General features: G+C 56.4%; 1 protein-coding gene across 1 annotated transcript in view; it reads left to right on the top strand.

The window, feature by feature from the left end:
* TLN1 (talin 1) overlaps positions 1 to 18646 on the top strand; it is a 31394-nt gene extending 12748 nt beyond the window's left edge. The window contains exons 18-57 of the mRNA XM_055578474.1: positions 863 to 1030; positions 1227 to 1521; positions 2092 to 2258; positions 3095 to 3223; positions 3434 to 3550; positions 3652 to 3765; positions 3969 to 4103; positions 4261 to 4389; positions 4543 to 4645; positions 4793 to 5001; positions 5323 to 5442; positions 5648 to 5845; positions 6032 to 6171; positions 6361 to 6454; positions 6572 to 6661; positions 6779 to 6901; positions 8160 to 8303; positions 8775 to 8936; positions 9180 to 9320; positions 9407 to 9588; positions 9785 to 9917; positions 10086 to 10187; positions 10276 to 10446; positions 10530 to 10679; positions 10789 to 10890; positions 10976 to 11095; positions 11824 to 11970; positions 12101 to 12267; positions 12357 to 12540; positions 12631 to 12756; positions 12856 to 12972; positions 15675 to 15860; positions 15985 to 16092; positions 16586 to 16691; positions 16887 to 17011; positions 17112 to 17237; positions 17346 to 17408; positions 17518 to 17700; positions 17849 to 17977; positions 18089 to 18646. Of these exons, the coding sequence (XP_055434449.1) occupies positions 863 to 1030; positions 1227 to 1521; positions 2092 to 2258; positions 3095 to 3223; positions 3434 to 3550; positions 3652 to 3765; positions 3969 to 4103; positions 4261 to 4389; positions 4543 to 4645; positions 4793 to 5001; positions 5323 to 5442; positions 5648 to 5845; positions 6032 to 6171; positions 6361 to 6454; positions 6572 to 6661; positions 6779 to 6901; positions 8160 to 8303; positions 8775 to 8936; positions 9180 to 9320; positions 9407 to 9588; positions 9785 to 9917; positions 10086 to 10187; positions 10276 to 10446; positions 10530 to 10679; positions 10789 to 10890; positions 10976 to 11095; positions 11824 to 11970; positions 12101 to 12267; positions 12357 to 12540; positions 12631 to 12756; positions 12856 to 12972; positions 15675 to 15860; positions 15985 to 16092; positions 16586 to 16691; positions 16887 to 17011; positions 17112 to 17237; positions 17346 to 17408; positions 17518 to 17700; positions 17849 to 17977; positions 18089 to 18214 (5631 nt within the window). The 3' untranslated portion in view covers positions 18215 to 18646. The remainder of the gene's footprint in view (positions 1 to 862; positions 1031 to 1226; positions 1522 to 2091; positions 2259 to 3094; positions 3224 to 3433; positions 3551 to 3651; positions 3766 to 3968; positions 4104 to 4260; positions 4390 to 4542; positions 4646 to 4792; positions 5002 to 5322; positions 5443 to 5647; positions 5846 to 6031; positions 6172 to 6360; positions 6455 to 6571; positions 6662 to 6778; positions 6902 to 8159; positions 8304 to 8774; positions 8937 to 9179; positions 9321 to 9406; positions 9589 to 9784; positions 9918 to 10085; positions 10188 to 10275; positions 10447 to 10529; positions 10680 to 10788; positions 10891 to 10975; positions 11096 to 11823; positions 11971 to 12100; positions 12268 to 12356; positions 12541 to 12630; positions 12757 to 12855; positions 12973 to 15674; positions 15861 to 15984; positions 16093 to 16585; positions 16692 to 16886; positions 17012 to 17111; positions 17238 to 17345; positions 17409 to 17517; positions 17701 to 17848; positions 17978 to 18088) is intronic.
* The last annotated feature ends 1154 nt before the right edge of the window (positions 18647 to 19800 follow it).

Genomic DNA, 19800 nt, shown 5'->3' with positions numbered 1-19800 from the left:
GAACCACCCCCCAATCCCTTTCTGGGGGGCTAAGAATTCAGAACCCCTGAATCCCAACTTAACCTATTAGTTCACCCTTGGCCCTTATTGCTGATATTTTTTTTTGGCCACTATCGTCTTTCCCAGGCCTCCCCATATGTAGCCCTCACCCCAACTTGAGGGCCTCTTGACCCCGCTTCTAGTCCTTTAACCACATACCCAGAGGATGCTGCCCCCTCCCCACCCCATGCCAGTTTCCTCAGCTGACTTGTCATCCTGGATTTCCCATGCAGATCTGTGCACCCAGCGGGGCTGGGTTTCCATCTCCCCCCGATCCCCCCACGGTAATGGCCTCTGGCCTGGGCCTTCCCAGCTTTGTCCTCTCTGAGCCGCATACACTCGCTCTGCTCCCTGCCCTGGCCTCTGGGGAGCAGAGCATGACGGGAGCTGGGGAGGCGTGGCACAGGCAGGACCTGAGGAAATGGGATCCAGAGGGTCATGCAGGGACTTGCTCCCGAGACTCCAGGGTGACTGCTTCCAACCAAAGACGGAGAAGAAATAGAGAAAAATGCTGGGGGTGGGAGAGACCCCCCCCTGCCATCCTGTCGTAACGGCACTGCCCGCCTGCCCTCCCTCCCCATCGCCGTCCGGGTGTATCCGCCTCCCTTCGGTGTACACTGTTTCTCTTGGTGTGGGTTTATTCCTTGGTGGGGGTTCTGTCCTACTTGATGCTCGAGGCAGGGGCTTGGGTAGGTTCTGGTTGCTTCTGCACACCGTTCTGTGATTGGAGGCAATGGGACTAATGAAACAGCTTACGCCTCTGAGAAGGGCCCTTGGACCCCAAGCTGGATCTCAGGCCACGCTGACTGCTGGTTTCTCACAGGACGTGCTCATGCAGCTAGCCAAGGCCGTGGCAAGCGCTGCAGCTGCCCTGGTCCTCAAGGCCAAGAGTGTGGCCCAGCGAACAGAGGACTCAGGGCTTCAGACCCAGGTCATCGCTGCGGCAACACAGTGTGCCCTGTCCACCTCCCAGCTGGTGGCCTGTACCAAGGTGAGCCCCAAAGGTGCACCAGCCTGCGCCAAGAGCTGATGCTTCCACACACACAAGAGCCTCTCATCTAATCTCTTTGGCCCACAAGGCTTCATTGTCCAACCTAATCACTATTGTGAACAGCACAGAACCACAGATACCACACCTCACGACCCCTTCCCCTCGCCTATGCCTCTGACACTCACTTTTCCCACAGGTGGTGGCTCCTACTATCAGCTCCCCAGTCTGCCAAGAACAGCTGGTAGAGGCTGGGCGACTAGTGGCCAAGGCTGTGGAGGGCTGCGTGTCCGCTTCCCAGGCCGCCACAGAGGATGCCCAGCTGTTACGGGGGGTAGGTGCGGCGGCCACAGCTGTCACCCAGGCCCTGAACGAGCTGCTGCAGCACGTGAGGGCCCATGCCACAGGGGCTGGGCCTGCTGGCCGCTACGACCAGGCCACTGACACCATCCTCACTGTCACCGAGAACATCTTCAGCTCCATGGGTGATGCTGGTACGGACACCCCCTTGGGAAGACAACCCCGATGAGGTTCTCTGAGCCTGCTGGACTCTTCCTTGCAGACCTGCCACCACCCCCCTGAGGACTCAGCACGGAGCTGGGTGTTCGGTCTCTGAACTCTCCAGTTCCCCATTTGTTAGGCAAGAATAGAATCACTGCCCTGCCTTCCTTGGTGCAGTTAAAGAACATATCAAAGTATACACAAAAATAGATGGAAAGTGGCATTATTAAGAGAGAGCTGTCCCGCCTCCACTCCGTCACTCCCAAAACCCTTCACAAAGAGCCTCTTCCACTTAAGACTGTGGAAAATACTCATTGGAGACTGTCTTCCCCACGGTCACCCCACCCCTGTCACCCCTGCCCCCATCAAAACCCACCAAGAGATCTGTCCCTTTCCAAGATCCTGAACCGAGAAAACAGTAACTTCAGGGAAATCAATTCAAGAACTTTTGCATCTGCTTGCTGCCCCTAAAAGCCTTATCTACCTTGTCTTCATCTCTCTCCCCACCCTCACACCGTCTCAGCGACTCTGGCTCTGTTTGCTGACTGTGCCTATGCTCTCAGGTGAAATGGTGCGACAGGCCCGCATCCTCGCCCAAGCCACCTCTGACCTGGTGAACGCCATCAAGGCTGATGCCGAGGGGGAGAGTGATCTGGAGAATTCCCGCAAGCTGTTAAGTGCCGCCAAGATCCTGGCCGATGCCACAGCCAAGATGGTGGAGGCTGCCAAGGTAGGGAGCCTTCTGTGCAGACCCCCAGACTGGGCCCTGTGGGAAGTAGAAGGGTCCAGATAATCACCCTCATTTATGGGAGCAACCTGGGAAAAGCAGAAGATACAAGAGAACAAATACAGGAGCACTGAGGAAGTAGGCGCGCCCCTCGGCAGTGAGCGGATGGCGCCAGGCTTTCAGCCAGTGTGACTCGCCGAGTTCTTGCTGACAGACAGGAGACCATGCCCCTCTGCTTCCTCTAAGTCCAGGGTCAGTGGTTCCGACTGTTCCCTACTGTGCGGCTGCTGCTTGCCTGCTCCCTCAATGCTTGCACATGGGCATTCAGTCCCAGGGGATCCATTGCTGTCAGCACAGAGAAGGACCAGGCAGTGGGACACAGAAACACCAAGTGTAGAAGACAGCAGGAAGAAGCCAAAAGATTCCTGGGTCCCTGGACACTGGGCTCTTCACTTTGCAGAGTAACCAGGGCCCCTGCTCTGGTGTTCTGAGATCCCTGCTCTAAACCATGTCCTCCTTGTCCCCAAGAGCCCTGCTCACTCCCCTTTGCTGGTCGCATTTTGTGGGGAGTGGGGAAGAAATAAGGCCACTTCCCTGGAGGGGAAGCAGAAACAGTCCTGCCTAAGGAAGGGCTTTCAGCATCCCAGAAGGAAGCCAGGGCCTGCACGACTCCCCATTTGCCCACCTGAGGGAGCTTGTCTCAACCATGATTACCTTTCAGCAGGGGTGGTGAGGAGTGACTTTAAGAAAAGAAGTGTGAGTATGGAGACATCAGAGAAGCGCTTACTTAGGATCCACAGGGATTCTGGGTGGTCACTGTCTCTCTCGCCACCTCTCAGGGAGCAGCCGCCAATCCTGACAGTGAGGAGCAACAGCAGCGGCTGCGGGAGGCAGCAGAGGGTCTCCGCATGGCAACCAATGCCGCTGCACAGAACGCCATCAAGAAAAAGCTGGTGCAGCGCCTTGAGGTGAGGCTTGGAAACAGGCATGTGTAGGTGCTACAGGAGGAATGAAATCAGGAAGCATGTGCGGGGGCATGCTCAGTGTCCTTGGTGCATGTTGGCATCCTCAGTGCCAACGGTTATTTCCTCAGGGAATAGCAGGGGCAGGGTAAGCCAGGGATGAGGAACGGGGAACAGGAACGTCTGAGCCTTGTCCTTACTGTTCTCTCCTTAAAGCATGCAGCCAAACAGGCTGCAGCCTCGGCTACACAGACCATCGCAGCAGCCCAACATGCAACCTCCACTCCCAAGGCCTCTGCTGGCCCCCAGCCCCTGCTGGTGCAGAGCTGCAAGGTGAGATGCCAGGAAGCACATGGGGGCCGGAGGAGGCACGGGAGGTGGGGACTTTCCCGCAGCCTGTGGGGAGGTGGTGCTCATGACATTTTTACCCACAGGCTGTGGCAGAGCAGATTCCACTGCTGGTGCAGGGCGTCCGAGGGAGCCAAGCACAGCCTGACAGCCCCAGTGCTCAGCTAGCCCTCATCGCTGCCAGCCAAAGCTTCCTGCAGGCAAGGCCCCCTCGTTGACCACTCAGACCACACCCTTCCCACTCCTCTTAGGGCCTCTAGATCTCATCAGTTTAAGTTTCTGCCAATAGTCTCTCTCCCTGTCCTGAACCCCAGTGCTAACCACATCCTGACCCTCATCCATGCCTGTACCCAAGCCCAGAGGGCATATGGTATGCTTCATCTGCCCACCTGTTCCGCAACAGCCAGGTGGGAAGATGGTGGCAGCTGCAAAGGCCTCTGTGCCAACAATTCAGGACCAAGCATCGGCCATGCAGCTGAGTCAGTGTGCTAAAAACCTTGGCACCGCGTTGGCTGAACTCCGTACTGCTGCCCAGAAGGTAAGGGAGCTGGCTATCTTTTTGGAAGATGAAGGGGGTATCCTGGGAGAATCTGTTCAGGCTATCCTAAAATGGATAACTATAACCTGAGCCACGAGTGAGACCCTGTGTACCACCTACCCCTCGAACTCTCCCCCTTCACCCCGTGTGTTTGTAGGCTCAGGAAGCGTGTGGGCCTTTGGAAATGGATTCTGCTCTGAGTGTGGTGCAGAATCTGGAGAGAGATCTGCAGGAAGTGAAGGCAGCTGCTCGAGACGGCAAGCTGAAGCCCTTGCCTGGGGAGACGGTAAGTACTTGTGAGATCTGAAGTCTCCTCACCTGTGCCCCAGAGCTGCCCTGAACATTTGTTGAAACTGCCTGCTGACTCTCAGTAGCTTCTCAAGCTCTCTCTTCCCTGTTTCTCCTGTGGCTGAGTCCTGAGTCTCCCTGTCATCCCTAGATGGAGAAATGTGCCCAGGACCTGGGCAACAGCACCAAAGCCGTGAGCTCCGCCATTGCCCAGCTGCTGGGGGAGGTCGCCCAGGGCAATGAGAATTACGCAGGTACACAGGCAGGGCCAGGATGGGGCCTGTGGGGAGAAGGAGGGGGAATGGGAGCTGTAGGGGTGGGGCGACACAGGAAGCCCCCAGCATCAGGGCTTGGCAGTGAAGGTACCTTTTCCCCTCCTTTCTCTCTCATTGTCTCCCCAGGCATTGCAGCTCGGGATGTGGCAGGTGGGCTGCGGTCACTAGCCCAAGCCGCTAGGGGCGTAGCTGCCCTGACATCAGATCCTGCAGTGCAAGCCATTGTGCTCGACACAGCCAGCGATGTCCTGGACAAGGCCAGCAGCCTCATCGAGGAGGCGAAGAAAGCAGCCGGCCATCCAGGGGACCCTGAGAGCCAGCAGCGGCTTGCCCAGGTTCGGTTTTGGGCCGAGGCTGCTTCCTCCCTCTCCCCCGACCCCCTCAGAAGGCTGTCTCGAGGGGGCGTCTCATCAGCACTGTGGCTCCTCTCTGGATTCCACCCTTCCTTCTCAGTCTGAGTAGAAGAGTCTCAGCGAAAGTGAGGCCTGGGCCTAGCCAAACACCACATTTGGGGAAGTTTGATACTCTAACTTGATACTCTGACCTGTTCAGCTATAGCACCCCCTTTCCGCTTTCACTTTCAGAGGCTCCCAGGGGTGGAGGCGGGGATCTCCCAGTTTCTGCTTTGGCAACCCCTGTCTCTTTTCCCACCTCAGGTGGCTAAAGCTGTGACCCAGGCCCTGAACCGTTGCGTCAGCTGCCTGCCTGGCCAGCGTGATGTGGACAATGCCCTGAGGGCAGTGGGAGATGCCAGCAAGCGACTCCTGAGTGACTCGGTAGGAGGACAGGGGTGTGAGGGGACATGGGGACAAAGGACTCCAAGTATCTACCTCTAGACCTCTCCATCACCCTAACTCCCCAGATGCACCCCCTCCCCTCACCGCTTTCCCAGGCCTGTGCCCACCTCCCTGAGCTCCTTCAGCAGGCCTCCCCTCAGGTCATCTCCCGTCCTTGCTCCTGACTCTGTCTCTGATCCTGCAGCTTCCCCCCAGCACTGGGACCTTTCAGGAGGCTCAGAGCCGGCTGAATGAAGCCGCTGCCGGGCTGAATCAGGCAGCCACAGAGCTGGTGCAGGCCTCTCGGGGAACCCCTCAGGACCTGGCCCGAGCCTCAGGTCGATTTGGACAAGACTTCAGCACCTTCCTGGAAGCCGGCGTGGAGATGGCAGGCCAGGCTCCGGTAGGAAGGGGAGCTGGGTACGGTTCAAGGGTCAGGGGCATCTCTGTGACCACGGAGTCCTGACCTGCTCCTGGCCCCCTCCCCTCCCCAGTCTCTAGCAGTACTTGGGTGTCTGGGACAGAGAATCCCTTTTAGAGACAGACAAGAAAAGATTGAACAATGCATTGGCCTTCTTGCCCTCAACAGAGCCAGGAGGATCGTGCCCAGGTCGTATCCAACTTGAAGGGCATCTCCATGTCTTCAAGCAAACTTCTTCTCGCTGCCAAGGCCCTGTCCACAGACCCTGCAGCCCCAACCCTCAAGAGTCAGCTGGCTGCAGCTGCCCGGTAAGTGGGAGCTGGGAAACCAAGTCCTTGCATGTTAAGCAGACTGGGGAGGGGACGTTTCGTAAGAAGTCTCTGGCTCAGGAATTGTTCCAGACAAAAAAGAAATGGCTAGAGACTTACTTGCTACATGAGCAGGATGCAGAAGTGATGACCTATGCACTCATTCACTCGACTTCCCGTTCCTCCCAGGGCAGTGACCGACAGCATCAACCAGCTCATCAGCATGTGCACCCAGCAGGCGCCAGGCCAGAAGGAGTGTGACAATGCCCTGCGGGAATTGGAGGTGGGCCTTGGCAGGCTAAATGGGGTTGAAGTTGAGGGAAGCGTTCTTGGCTAAGGGCAGTGAGGGGACGTCTTGGATCTCAATTCACCACCACCCACCCCTTCCCCCACCCGACAGACGGTCCGGGAACTCCTAGAAAACCCAGTCCAGCCCATCAACGACATGTCCTACTTTGGCTGTCTGGACAGCGTCATGGAAAACTCAAAGGTAGGTTTACCCAGTCCCCTCCCAAGGAGGGGAGAGGGTCGGAAGACGAGCCAGCCAGGGGCTGCCCTCTCCCTCTGAGGACAAGATCTAACTCTCCCGATACCCTCTGTTCCCCAGGTGCTGGGTGAGGCCATGACCGGCATCTCCCAAAATGCCAAGAACGGAAACTTGCCGGAGTTTGGGGAGGCTGTCGCCACAGCCTCCAAGGCCCTCTGCGGCTTCACTGAGGCGGCTGCACAGGTTATCCTCCTGGGATAGTCCCTGGAACTCCCCTGTTGTCCCTACCCGCCCTCCTCGCAGCCTGACACACATGCGCAGAAGACAAAGTTAAGCTTGTAAAGCCAGCTGTGTGGAAAATGGGGATCTTTCCCCCACCTAAAGTAGAGGTGTTTGCCAGCAAGCATAGAACACCAACGGTTCTGATCACTGTCACCGCTGAGCCCGGGTGCTTTCAGTAGTGACTACACTGTCCAACCACTGAATCTGGCCCCAGCTTGCCTGGTGTATTCTGCCTGCCTAGCATATGCACGTTATTTTCATATAATGAGTACTTTCTTTTTTGCTGAGCCACACGGCATGCTGGCTCTTAGTTTGGCGATCAGGGATCGAACTCGTGCACCCTGCAGTGGAAGTGCAAAGTCTCAACCACTGGACGCCCAGGGAAGTCCACACGTATTATTACACTGTTAGAATAGTACCAGGGGCTAAATTCCCCGTTACTTGGGTCACCACCTAACCTTGCCTTTTGCTACATTATGAAGTAGAAAACGATCCATTGGCTCAGAGTATTTTGCTTTTGTATATGAATCCTTAAAACAAACTGACTTGAGAGCTCATCCTCTCAGCCTGTCCTTCAATCTCCCTGCCTCCCTGTGCCCTGTTCTGTTGGGGGACCTGCTCTATATGGCTTGACGTATTTCTGGAAAAGCATGAAGAAGAAAATGCAAAGCTACTGTGTGTTGGGTGAAGCAAGAATCAAACCTTACGATGATCTTCCAAGCATAAACAGTTTTTGGCAACCATCCCTTCCCTCTTTCCAAATCTCTGAAGCCTGGAGGCATTATGTGTTAATTAGCCTAACACCACCCACAGTTTTATTAGAACTGTCTCTAAAAGAGGCTGTGTGTATGTGTGTGTGTGTCTTTCAAACTTTTTTTTTACCAACACTTAGAATAAGCAGTACTTTTTACCTTAAGACCCAACATACAAACACATAAACAGGTAAACAGGAGAACTGAATTTTGATAAAAAGCTTACTGTGCTGCTTCCTTTTTTTTTTTTTTTCATTTTTTAATCTTCTGAAATGTTTGAACACATTTAACAAAACAGGAGAGGTTTTTCCCTCTTTTATAGTATAATCGCAGCTTGCTAATGTATCTCCACTCATGTAGAACCCTGGCCACTGAACCTACCCCTGCTCCCCATTGTCCCCACTGTGGCTATTCCAGTCCTACCTCAGGAATATTCCTTATTCCTCACCCCACTCCTCTCTCTACAGGCTGCATATCTGGTTGGCGTGTCTGACCCCAACAGCCAAGCTGGACAACAAGGGCTGGTGGAGCCCACACAGTTTGCCCGAGCAAACCAGGCAATTCAGATGGCCTGTCAGAGTTTGGGGGAGCCTGGCTGCACCCAGGCCCAGGTAACTCGGGGGTACAGTCACTGTGAGCAAGCCTGGGAAAGGCTGCTGAGCCAGGACAGGCCACCCCCATGGTGGGAGGAGATGCAGGACATGTGGGGAAGGAGGGTGGAGCCCCAGCGCTGACCTCCTGCCCACAGCTTCTCTGGGTCATTGTCTTCTCTGGCTGTGTTTCTCATCATTTCTTCAATTACTGCCAGGCTCACCACTTCTCTATGGAGGTTTGAGTTCACTCTCCTCCTGAGCCTGTGAACAATTTCTCCATTAGTGTGTCGGCTTTTCATTTTCCTTTCTCCTACACCCTGCGCATCTTTGGGTATCTGTCTCCCAGATTTTGACTTTCAGGTGACTCTGTCTTTCCTAATGAGACTTCCAAAGGATTGCAGTCCGTCCCCCAAGCTGAAGGGGCTGCTGCCCAGTATAGACACGGCCCTCCTGCCCTCACATGGCTCTTCCACGTCTCTGTCTCCTCAGGTGCTCTCTGCAGCCACCATTGTGGCCAAACACACGTCTGCGCTGTGTAACAGCTGCCGCCTGGCTTCTGCCCGAACCGCCAATCCCACTGCCAAGCGCCAGTTCGTACAGTCAGCCAAGGAGGTGGCCAACAGCACGGCCAACCTTGTCAAGACCATCAAGGTTCCCAGTGTTTGAATTCTCAACCTCTCCCTGACCTGTCCAGTCTTCTCTCCCCCAACCCCTGCACCCCGTCATTCCCTGAGGCCTTCACCCAGTCACACCTGCCTAAGCCCAAGGTCTTTCCTGTCCGCGCTGGTCACCACCAGCCCCGCCCCATGCCCTTTGAGCTCAGGAGGGAGACCTGGGCTTCCCTACCTTTGTCTACAGTCCATCCTGAGCTCCTCCTTGTCACTCCCACTTCAGGCGCTGGATGGGGCCTTCACAGAGGAGAACCGTGCCCAGTGCCGAGCAGCAACAGCCCCTTTGCTGGAGGCTGTGGACAATCTGAGCGCCTTTGCGTCCAACCCTGAGTTCTCCAGTGTTCCTGCCCAGATCAGCCCTGAGGTGAGGCAGGGTGAAGGCATGAACTGCCGGCCACCTCATCTTTCCAGGAGTCTTGAGACTCACCCCTCGGCCTTCCCTCTCCCCAGGGCCGGGCTGCCATGGAGCCCATTGTGATCTCTGCTAAGACAATGTTGGAGAGTGCTGGGGGCCTCATCCAGACAGCCCGAGCCCTGGCGGTCAATCCGCGGGACCCACCACGCTGGTCCGTGCTGGCTGGCCACTCCCGCACTGTCTCGGACTCCATCAAGAAGCTGATCACAAGCATGAGGTAGGGGGCAGGGTGGAAAATCTTGTGGCTGGGGGATGCACACGCCTCTGACAGAACAGAGGGATGGGCACTGTGGTGTGAGATGGGCCAGTATTGGAGGACATCTGTGGTCCAAGATTCAGGGGTACAGGGAAAGGTGGGCCAGCCTTGTGCTCAAGAGGTGTACTTGATGTTGGAGCCTGTGATACGTCTGCAGGGACAAGGCTCCAGGGCAGTTGGAGTGTGAGACAGCCATCGCAGCTCTGAACAGCTGTCTGCGGGACCTTGACCAGGCTTCTCTTGCTGCGGTCAGCCAGCAGCTCGCTCCCCGTGAGGGGATCTCTCAGGAGGTAAGGGGAGGAGGGAGGGCAGGCTTAAGGAAGGTGGGGGATCTGGGAGTGAGCTCATAGACACATGGAGGGTATGGAACATGCTGCGTACTGGGTCACTTGGGTGTGGAAGGAAGAGTGGGGTCCTGTGCAGATCACAGTCAGGGCTAAAGTCCACTTCCTCCCCAGGCCTTGCACACCCAGATGCTCACTGCGGTGCAGGAAATCTCCCATCTTATTGAGCCGCTGGCCAGTGCTGCCCGGGCTGAAGCCTCCCAGCTGGGACACAAGGTACCTGGGGCGACACATGGGCTTGGGTAGGCTGAACCAGGGTACCTGGCTGAACCAGGCTGACCCCCATCCTAAACCCTTGTTGCAGGTGTCCCAGATGGCCCAGTACTTTGAGCCGCTCACTCTGGCTGCCGTGGGTGCTGCCTCCAAAACCCTGAGCCACCCACAGCAGATGGCGCTCCTGGACCAGACCAAAACCTTGGCCGAGTCTGCCCTGCAGCTGCTGTACACAGCCAAGGAAGCTGGCGGTAACCCCAAGGTACTGAGCTAAGGGGCTGCTACTGTAGTAAGAGAAGCAGGAACCACTGCTCCCTGCCCCAGCTCACTCAGTCTGCCCCACAGCAAGCAGCTCACACCCAGGAAGCCCTGGAGGAGGCTGTGCAGATGATGACAGAGGCCGTAGAGGACCTGACAGCCACCCTCAACGAGGCAGCCAGTGCTGCCGGGGTCGTCGGTGGCATGGTGGACTCCATCACCCAGGCCATCAACCAGGTTGGAGTCTTGGGGAGCCTGTGGACGGAGGTGCCTGTGGACGGAGGTGCCTGTGGACCAGTGTCCCTGAGCCCACAGTCTTTCCCCTTCTGCCATTCTCCCCCCTCAGCTAGATGAAGGACCAATGGGTGAACCAGAGGGTTCCTTCGTGGATTACCAGACCACCATGGTGCGGACAGCCAAGGCCATTGCTGTCACCGTTCAGGAGATGGTGAGCTTGGGAGAGTCCAAGAGGGCTGCTCTTGGAGAGTTTGGACATTGAGTTTGGACATCAATTCACTTCTTCCTGTCACCAGGTAACCAAGTCAAACACCAGCCCTGAGGAGCTGGGCCCTCTCGCTAACCAGCTGACTAGTGACTATGGGCGTCTTGCCTCCCAGGCCAAGCCTGCAGCTGTGGCTGCTGAAAATGAAGAGGTAACTTCCCCTGCCCCTGACAGAAAACCCAAGGCTTACCCCTTGTCCCATGGTGTCAGCCTCTGGGGCTGTCCCACCCTCGGCCACTCGGGTCTTTCATAGAAAGGGGAACTCATCCTCAGGGCTGCGCCATGAAAGAGTGATCAGGGCTCCATAAAGGGTGGGATCAAAGCCTCCATCACAGGGATAAGGAGTAGCCCAGGGTCTAGAGATTGCCTGGGCTGCCACTATTTCCCCTATTGGCCCTGATTCCCTGTGGCTGCTTCTCCACTGTGCTGCAAGCCTTTGTTCCCTTCCTAGTTCTTCCGTTTTGCAAAGCCCTGAAGCGCTTCCTTCCCTAAGTTCCTGGCTTTCCAAGAAAGCAAGTAATTGGATCTTAGCATGACACACCTAATCCCCAACCCAAACCCCTCCATAACCACACACGCCAAACTGTAAGCCGTGGCCTCTGCTTCAGATACCCCAGCATGAGGGCTTCTCCCCCTCCTCCTCGCTGTGCTTATTAGCACGGTCCTCACAGCTGGTGCCCACAGGCTAGTATTTTCCATGTGTAGGAGGAGACCTCCTGACTAAAGGCTGTGAAACAGGACAAGTCTATGCAGGGTACTTCTCACTACCTCTTTAGTCCTCAGCGTGAGCTTTTTTAGGTCCTTAGTACCTCCTCCAAGTGCAGTGGACATCCCTGAATCCTCTTGTAAAATCCGTCTCCCTGTTTCATCTACTCACAGATAGGCGCCCACATCAAGCACCGGGTTCAGGAGCTGGGGCACGGCTGCGCAGCTCTGGTCACCAAGGCAGGCGCCCTGCAGTGCAGCCCCAGTGATGCCTACACCAAGAAGGAGCTCATAGAGTGTGCCCGGAGAGTCTCTGAGAAGGTGACTGAGCCCGTCCCCACGGCCTGGGGGCTGTGCTCCCCAGCCCTTTCCTCTGTCCCTTCTCCCAGACCCAGGACCTATCCTCTCCCGGGGCCCCTGCCACAGTCCCCACGTGACTCTCCTCCCACAGGTCTCCCACGTGCTGGCCGCGCTCCAGGCTGGGAATCGTGGCACCCAGGCCTGCATCACAGCCGCCAGCGCTGTGTCCGGCATCATCGCCGACCTGGACACCACCATCATGTTCGCCACTGCCGGCACACTCAACCGTGAGGGTGCCGAAACCTTCGCTGACCACCGGTGAGGAGGGAACTGGGGCTTGTGCGGTGGGGGGCCAGAGGGGTTGGGGGAGGCCTGAGAAGAGCTGACTGGGCTGGGCTGTCCCCCAGGGAGGGCATTCTGAAGACTGCCAAGGTGCTGGTGGAAGACACCAAGGTCCTGGTGCAGAATGCAGCTGGGAGCCAGGAGAAGTTGGCACAGGCAGCCCAGTCCTCCGTGGCCACCATCACCCGCCTCGCCGATGTGGTCAAGCTGGGTGCAGCGAGCCTGGGAGCTGAGGACCCAGAGACCCAGGTATCCGCCCCACACGCCTCACTCTGGCCAGAACCACTTCCTGTTCCCCCCTTTCCTCCCACAGACCGGAGCCTCTGCTCTCGCACACAGGTGGTGCTGATCAATGCAGTGAAAGATGTGGCCAAGGCCCTGGGAGACCTCATCAGTGCCACAAAGGCTGCGGCTGGCAAAGTCGGCGACGACCCTGCTGTGTGGCAGCTCAAGAACTCTGCCAAGGTGGGAGGAAAAGAGAGCAGCTGCCCAGGCGGGGAGTAGACCAGTGTGCTATGCCTGCCCCTTAAAACAATGCTGCCCTCCCTCCTCTGATGCCCACAGGTGATGGTAACCAATGTGACATCACTGCTCAAGACCGTGAAAGCGGTGGAGGATGAGGCCACCAAAGGCACGCGCGCCCTGGAGGCCACCACGGAGCATATTCGGCAGGAGCTGGCGGTGAGCCCACCTGTGCAGCAGGGCCTGGGCTGGTGCAGCAGGGCCTGGGCTGGGGCGCAGGGCCTGGGATGGGGAGCGGAGTCTGGGTGGATTGTGAGCGTGCATGCGCCGCCCACACACACACAAAGACGCTGACGCGTAGCCTCCTCCCGCTGCCAGACTTCCTGTGCATGCTGCGTTGTGTCTCCCTTCCTCGCCTGTTTCCTCCTTGGCATTTGACACCTACCCTCTTCGTCCCCCCGCCCCCACTTTCTCTGGCCTCTCAGTTGCCACATTCAGGGGTCACTTCTTAGCCTTCATCTTCTTCAGACATTTCCAAAACAGTGGACCCCCTAAAAGCCTTTGGCCTTTGTGACACTGGCTTTTCTGTTGCTGCTCACATCTCCTCTATAGTTGCACTCACCTTCAACCAGATAAATCTTAGAGGCCTTCCTGGAACTGCACCGATCACCTTCCTACTCCTCTTTGGCAGGTTCAACCCTCTCATCATTGTTCTCTGACAAGTAGACTTCCAGTTCTGCGCTCAGTCATTTTCAGCCTCCTGTTTGACCTTAGCACCGAGACACAGTGCCTCCCCACCAGCCTCTCTTCCTGACGCACTGCTTCCCACTAAGCATGGCCACAGCCTCCCGGTCCAGCAGGCTCCCTCCCAGTCGCCCGTGACTTCTCTGCCTCGCTCACAGCCTGCAGGCCGTCACCAGGTCCTGCCCCACCCTCCTCCAGTCTCTTCCTCCCCTTGCTTCTCTCCCAGCCCACAGGCAGCACTCTCCCTCGCTGTGACTGCTGTGCCCGATTTCTACCTGGTCTCCTTGCCTTCAGTCTTGGTCACTTTCATCTTTTTTTTTTTAACTTATTTTTTGGCTACGCTGGGTCTTCTTTGCTGCACGTGGGCTTTCTCTAGTTGTGGCGAGCCGGGGCTACCCTTCCTTGCGGTGCACAGGCTGCTCTGCAGTGGCTTCTCTTGCTGTGGAGCACCGGCTCTAGGCGCATGGGCTTCAGTTACGCTCAGCAGTTGTGGCACAGGCTTAGTTCCTCCACCGCATGTGGGATCTTCCCAGACCCGGGATCAAACCCATGTTCCACTGGCAGGCAGATTCTAAACCAATGGACCACTGGGGCAGTCCCCATCTTTCTAACTTCTAAATTTATCTTTCTCATCTTCTGTTTTCACTTCTCCTCAGAGATGTTCAAATTCAAATTGCTTTCTACTTACCAAACTTGATCGATCATTCCCTCCTCTTTCCCATATCACTAAACAGTACCTTTCAGTAACTCAGTTCCTAAAGCCAGAAACTCCGTTTTAACATCTTTCTCTCATTGTTCCCCACATCTGAGCTCATCAGCAGTTCTTTTAGTGGTCTCTCCAAATAGACCTCATTTTCTCATTTCCCATCTCTGCTACCAGCACCTTGTCCAAACCATCATCAGGCCTTAGCTGTGTTTATGTGACAGCATCTATGTAAACCCCTTGCTTCTCCACTCACCTCCCCCTCCCCAGTCGATCCTCTCTACACAGAGGATAATTTTTGTAGGGGTGGGGGGCACCTCACCGTGCAGCTTGTGGGATCTTAGCTCCTCAACCAGGGATTCAACCCAGGACCATGGCAGTGAAAGTGCTGAGTCCTAACCTCTGGACCACCAGGCAATTCCCAGAATAATCTCTTAAAAATATAAATCAGGTTGTCACTTCAGTGCTTACAATCCTCCAGTGACTGCCCTGGCATCTGTGGTAAAGTCCACTCTCCTTCCCAGGGCTTTCCAGGCTCCAGGGCCCCTGCTGCCTTCCCCAGTCTCTCCTCACCCTTCTCTCCTCCCAGCCAGGGGCCAGGCCCCTGCCTTCTCAGCTCCGCCCACTGCAGACCCTTGTTCTTGCGCTTTACCAGTTTTTTGAACATCTGGCTCCTTCTGATCCTTCAGGCTTCAGCTTAAACATCCCTTCCGCCAAAGGCTTCCTTGACCACCTTTCTGAAAAAGAACTTCCTTTTTCTTTCTTGTCACAGCACCCTCTTTTTTTTCCCCTTCACAGTGTAGTTTCCCTGGTCACTCACCTATTATCATTTGTACCCAAAACCAGAATGCAAGGTCCATGAGAACAGGACCTTGTCTACCTTATTCCCCACTGCACCCCCAGCACCTCACGTAGTCTCCGACCTAGCTGTCTTTAGTGGGATTGAATTTGTTGGGTGAACACATACAGCAAAATATTTCTATGACTTTTACATACTGTGTGAAATTCTGAGTTCCTTGTTCTGATACGCAAGGTCCCAACAGCCTTTGCTGTGCCATCCCTGTGCTCTAGAACATTTCTTAGTACTCTCTCACGCCTGACGTCCTGGTTGTTTGTGCTTTGCCACTTGTGTCAGTGCACTCCTGTGGTCTGTATCCTTAAGACCCAGCTCCTTACCCACCTTTGCCACTCGCCACATTAAGATTTCTCTTTAGGAATGAAAAGCCAGCACAAAGGTACTTCTTTAATTTCAAACAAATACACTTTCCCCAATCACTTTAGTCAGAAATGAGGACCAACTGCCTTCTATTGTATTAGCTGTGAATGTGTGCAAGTCTCCAAGCGCTGATCTACAATAATATTCAGTGGCTGCCTGTTGACTGAGTACACAGATGAATGAACCAGTCACACAAGTGCTGCATCATCTCACAGCCTCACTCACTGTGGAGTTTTTCTTCTTGCTCTACCCCAACAGGTCTTCTGCTCCCCAGAGCCACCTGCCAAGACCTCTACCCCTGAAGATTTCATCCGCATGACCAAGGGTATCACCATGGCAACTGCCAAGGCCGTTGCCGCTGGGAACTCCTGTCGCCAGGAGGATGTCATTGCCACAGCCAATCTGAGTCGCCGTGCTATTGCAGATATGCTCCGGGCTTGCAAGGTAGAAATCCCGGCGGTGAGGCAGAAGCATGAGGCAGCTTGAGGGCAGCACGTGGTAGGGGAGAACCTGCAGGGACTTGGGAGCTCTTTGGGATCCTAAGGCTAATGTATACTCTGTGCTACAGGAAGCTGCCTACCACCCGGAAGTGGCTCCAGACGTGCGGCTCCGAGCCCTACACTTTGGCCGGGAATGTGCCAATGGCTACCTGGAACTGCTGGACCACGTGCTGCTGGTAAGGCGGGAGGTGTCTGCTCCTCACAGAGGCCTCCCTGAATACACAGGCCTCAGGCCCTGCACTGTTCAGATCTCCCCCCCGACCCCACCATCTACTCCCCAAGTGTGTCCTTGTTTCCACATCTCCCTTCCACTGGGGCTCCATCAGTTTTAGCATCTTTGGTTGTCCCACTCACCTCCTCCTCTTTCTCTTGTCTCCTCTCTTCCTGCCTGACCTCCCCCTCCTCTACCTCCTCATCTCTTCTTTCTTCTCATTTCATCCTTCTTCTGGCTCCTTGTCAGCCGGTGAGTGACACACAGCCCCACTGTCTTCACCATGCATGCAGTGTGATGTCCGGCGTGCTCCTGGATAGGCTGTTTGCTGTTTCAGGCTGCAGTGTGGAGCGGCCTAGGGTGGGGGTGGCGGGAGGGGGCGGGGTCTGCCCTGTTTCAAGGGTCAAGGTAGAAGCTGAGATCTGATGCTCTCTGCCCCCTGCCCCCATCTTCCCCAGACCCTGCAGAAGCCAAGCCCAGAATTGAAGCAGCAGTTGACGGTGCACTCAAAGCGTGTGGCTGGATCAGTCACTGAGCTCATCCAGGCTGCTGAGGCCATGAAGGGTAAGGGGTGACCAGGGGCAGGGAGGGAAGGGAAACCCTTGTTCTGGGGAGAACTCTGCTTCTGGGAGGCTGCTCAGAGATGGCCTCTGCAGAGTCCTCACAGATGCCAGGGCCTGGTGACAGTAAGCACACTGCCCGGTGCTCCTGATCTCCCTGCTCTGCCTTAGCCCCTTCCCACCTCACTTTGTCCACCAGGAACAGAATGGGTGGACCCAGAGGACCCCACAGTCATTGCTGAGAATGAACTCCTGGGAGCCGCAGCTGCCATTGAGGCTGCAGCCAAGAAGCTGGAGCAGCTGAAGCCCCGGGCCAAACCTAAGGTCAGCCCTGCTCCCTTCTCCTCCGCTCCGCTCAGTGTCTGCACCTTCAGCCTCCTCTTACCCTGCATCTCTCTCTGCCACTTCTGTCTCTTTTTTGCAGGAGGCGGACGAGTCCTTGAACTTTGAGGAGCAGATACTGGAAGCTGCCAAGTCCATCGCAGCAGCCACCAGCGCCCTGGTGAAGGCTGCCTCAGCTGCACAGAGGGAACTGGTGGCCCAGGGAAAGGTAAGGACTTGGATACCACCAGCTTTGCCTTCCACAGGGCATGATGGTCTCCTCTGGGAGGCTCTCAGGAGGGCACAAGTCTGAGCGGACTCCTGCCCTCCTCCACAGGTCGGCGCCATTCCAGCCAACGCACTGGATGATGGACAGTGGTCCCAGGGCCTCATCTCTGCTGTGAGTGTACAACTCTCCCTGGGCCCCTCTGCACTTCAGGCACTTGAGAGGCTGGAGAGGGGATGGACCAGGGCAGGAGGCACATTCTAACCTAATCTCCCTGCTTCAGGCCCGGATGGTGGCTGCGGCCACCAACAACCTGTGTGAGGCAGCCAATGCAGCTGTCCAAGGCCACGCCAGCCAGGAGAAGCTCATCTCATCGGCCAAGCAGGTCGCCGCCTCCACAGCCCAGCTCCTCGTAGCCTGCAAGGTCAAGGCCGACCAGGACTCTGAGGCAATGAAGCGGCTTCAGGTGAGGCCCCCTGGGCCATCTCATGTGCCTTGAGCTGTGCTGGTTTCAACTGTCACCCCCGACGTGCTCTCTGCGAGGGAGATGAGGGCCTTTCTCCGCTGGGACCTTCCTGAGTTCTCACCTCACACTGCTCTCTCTCTCCGCCCAGGCTGCCGGCAACGCAGTGAAGCGAGCCTCAGACAACCTGGTGAAGGCAGCCCAGAAGGCTGCAGCCTTTGAAGAACAGGAGAATGAGACCGTGGTGGTGAAGGAGAAGATGGTCGGGGGCATTGCCCAGGTAAGTTCTGAGGGACGTCAGCAGGGCAGTCACGATGCCTGCACTGGTTCCCACTCCCCCAGACCCTGATGCACATATTCACTGACTGAGTCCCTGATCTCTGTCCCTCAGATCATTGCTGCCCAGGAGGAGATGCTGCGGAAGGAACGAGAGCTGGAGGAGGCGCGGAAGAAGCTGGCGCAGATCCGGCAGCAGCAGTACAAGTTCTTACCTTCAGAGCTTCGAGACGAGCACTAGGGCAGCCGCTTGTGTGTATCACAGACCCAGCCCAGAGACTGTGCCTCACTACCAAAGCCTCCTGGGCTGTCGGGCCCAGCCTGCCCAACCCCAGCACCCCCAAGTGCCTGCCAAGCCCCGGGCCTGGTCCTGCCGCACGTTCCCTGGCCCTTCCCGGACTCCAAGTGCCTTCATGCCCTAGGGCCCCCTAAGTGCCTGCCCCTCCCCAGAGTATTAACGTTCCCAGAGTATTATTAACGCTGCTGTACCTCAGTCTGAACCTGCCAGGGCCCCAGCCCGCTCCACCCTGCCAGCAGCTTCCAGCCAGTCCCCACAGCCTCCGCTCTACTCATCCTTTTTTATACTCTCCGACCCCCACCCCCAGCTACCTGTGGGGGCCGGGGGTGTAAGCCCCAAACAGGTCATGCTCCAATAAAGGTGATTCTGCCTGCAGCCTCAGCCTGGCTTCATGAGGAGGTACCCGCCCCCAGGGCAGGCGGGGAGAGAATGGGATGGAGTGCTGTGGCCCAGCTTGAAGGGCTCAGAAGGCTGCCCCAAGGCCCCTTGCTCCCACTACATGCAGAGCCCTAAGTCATCCTAGTCAGGAAGCTGTCCCTGAGCAGTCAGGCCGCTGCTGTCCCTTGCCTCTCCGGCCAGCGCCCACGCCACACCAAGTGTCATTCTTCTGTTCCTGGGACAGCAGCTGCCAGTGCTCTTTGTGGCTGCCAGGGATGCACTCTGTTCTTCATCACTCGTGAACAAACCTAGGCCCTTACCAAGTCCAAATTTTCAAGAAGCAGCTTTGCTGAAAACAAGCCTATAGATACAAGTATCTGAGCCTAAGAGAACTAGGGCCAGATTTGGTTGAGGCAGTCAACAAGCCAAAAATCCAGCCTGAGGCTGCCTCAGGTAGGCTCAACTGTTGACCGGGTTGGGCATTTCCAGCCCCTCCCCGGCCTTGCTGCCACTCCTGCCCAGAACAGCAGTGGAAGGAAAGCAACTGAAAAAGCCAGACCCAAGTGTGAGGCCGTGTCGTCAGGGGCCAGAGCTCCCCTAATGGCCAGGCGGGTGCTGGGAGCCCTGTGCCAGCTGCCCCGCTCACCTGGAGGTTGAGTGGGGGAGGTGGGGGTGCCGTGTGCTTCCACTTCTCCCACATCTGCCCACATGGCCCACGCCACCTGGCAGCCCTCTCAGATCTGCCACTGTTTTCATGTATGATTCTTCAACCAGCCCTGTTGCTTAGTATGTTACTTCCTTGCTTCTCCCTCCAAGTAGAACACAAGCACCACCCAATCTGCTGCTACTCTTGTCACCTCCTTAAAGGCATGACATCTTCTACTACCCCATTAGAGTAGGTTTAAAGTAGAATGACTTTGTCCTCCCCAGGGCAGCCCATTAAGGGAGGTGCCAGCTTCCTACTATCACTCGTGTCACCTGTGACTAATTCATTCAATATTTACTAAGCCAGGCCCAGGCTAAGCACTGGAAAACACAGATGTATTATCACCTCTCTGACGCAGACTGGCAACTGCAATCCGTGTGGCTCTGGCCCCCTAACCCCAGACTCAATGTCCTGGCATCGTTGAGGACCTTAGAGATCAAATCCC

This window comes from Bubalus kerabau, chromosome 4 (genome assembly GCF_029407905.1).
Source record: "Bubalus kerabau isolate K-KA32 ecotype Philippines breed swamp buffalo chromosome 4, PCC_UOA_SB_1v2, whole genome shotgun sequence".
Classification (NCBI taxonomy): domain Eukaryota; kingdom Metazoa; phylum Chordata; class Mammalia; order Artiodactyla; family Bovidae; genus Bubalus; species Bubalus kerabau.
The sequence above is the reverse complement of the archived record's forward strand: the minus strand, read 5'-3'. Positions and strand labels throughout refer to the sequence as shown.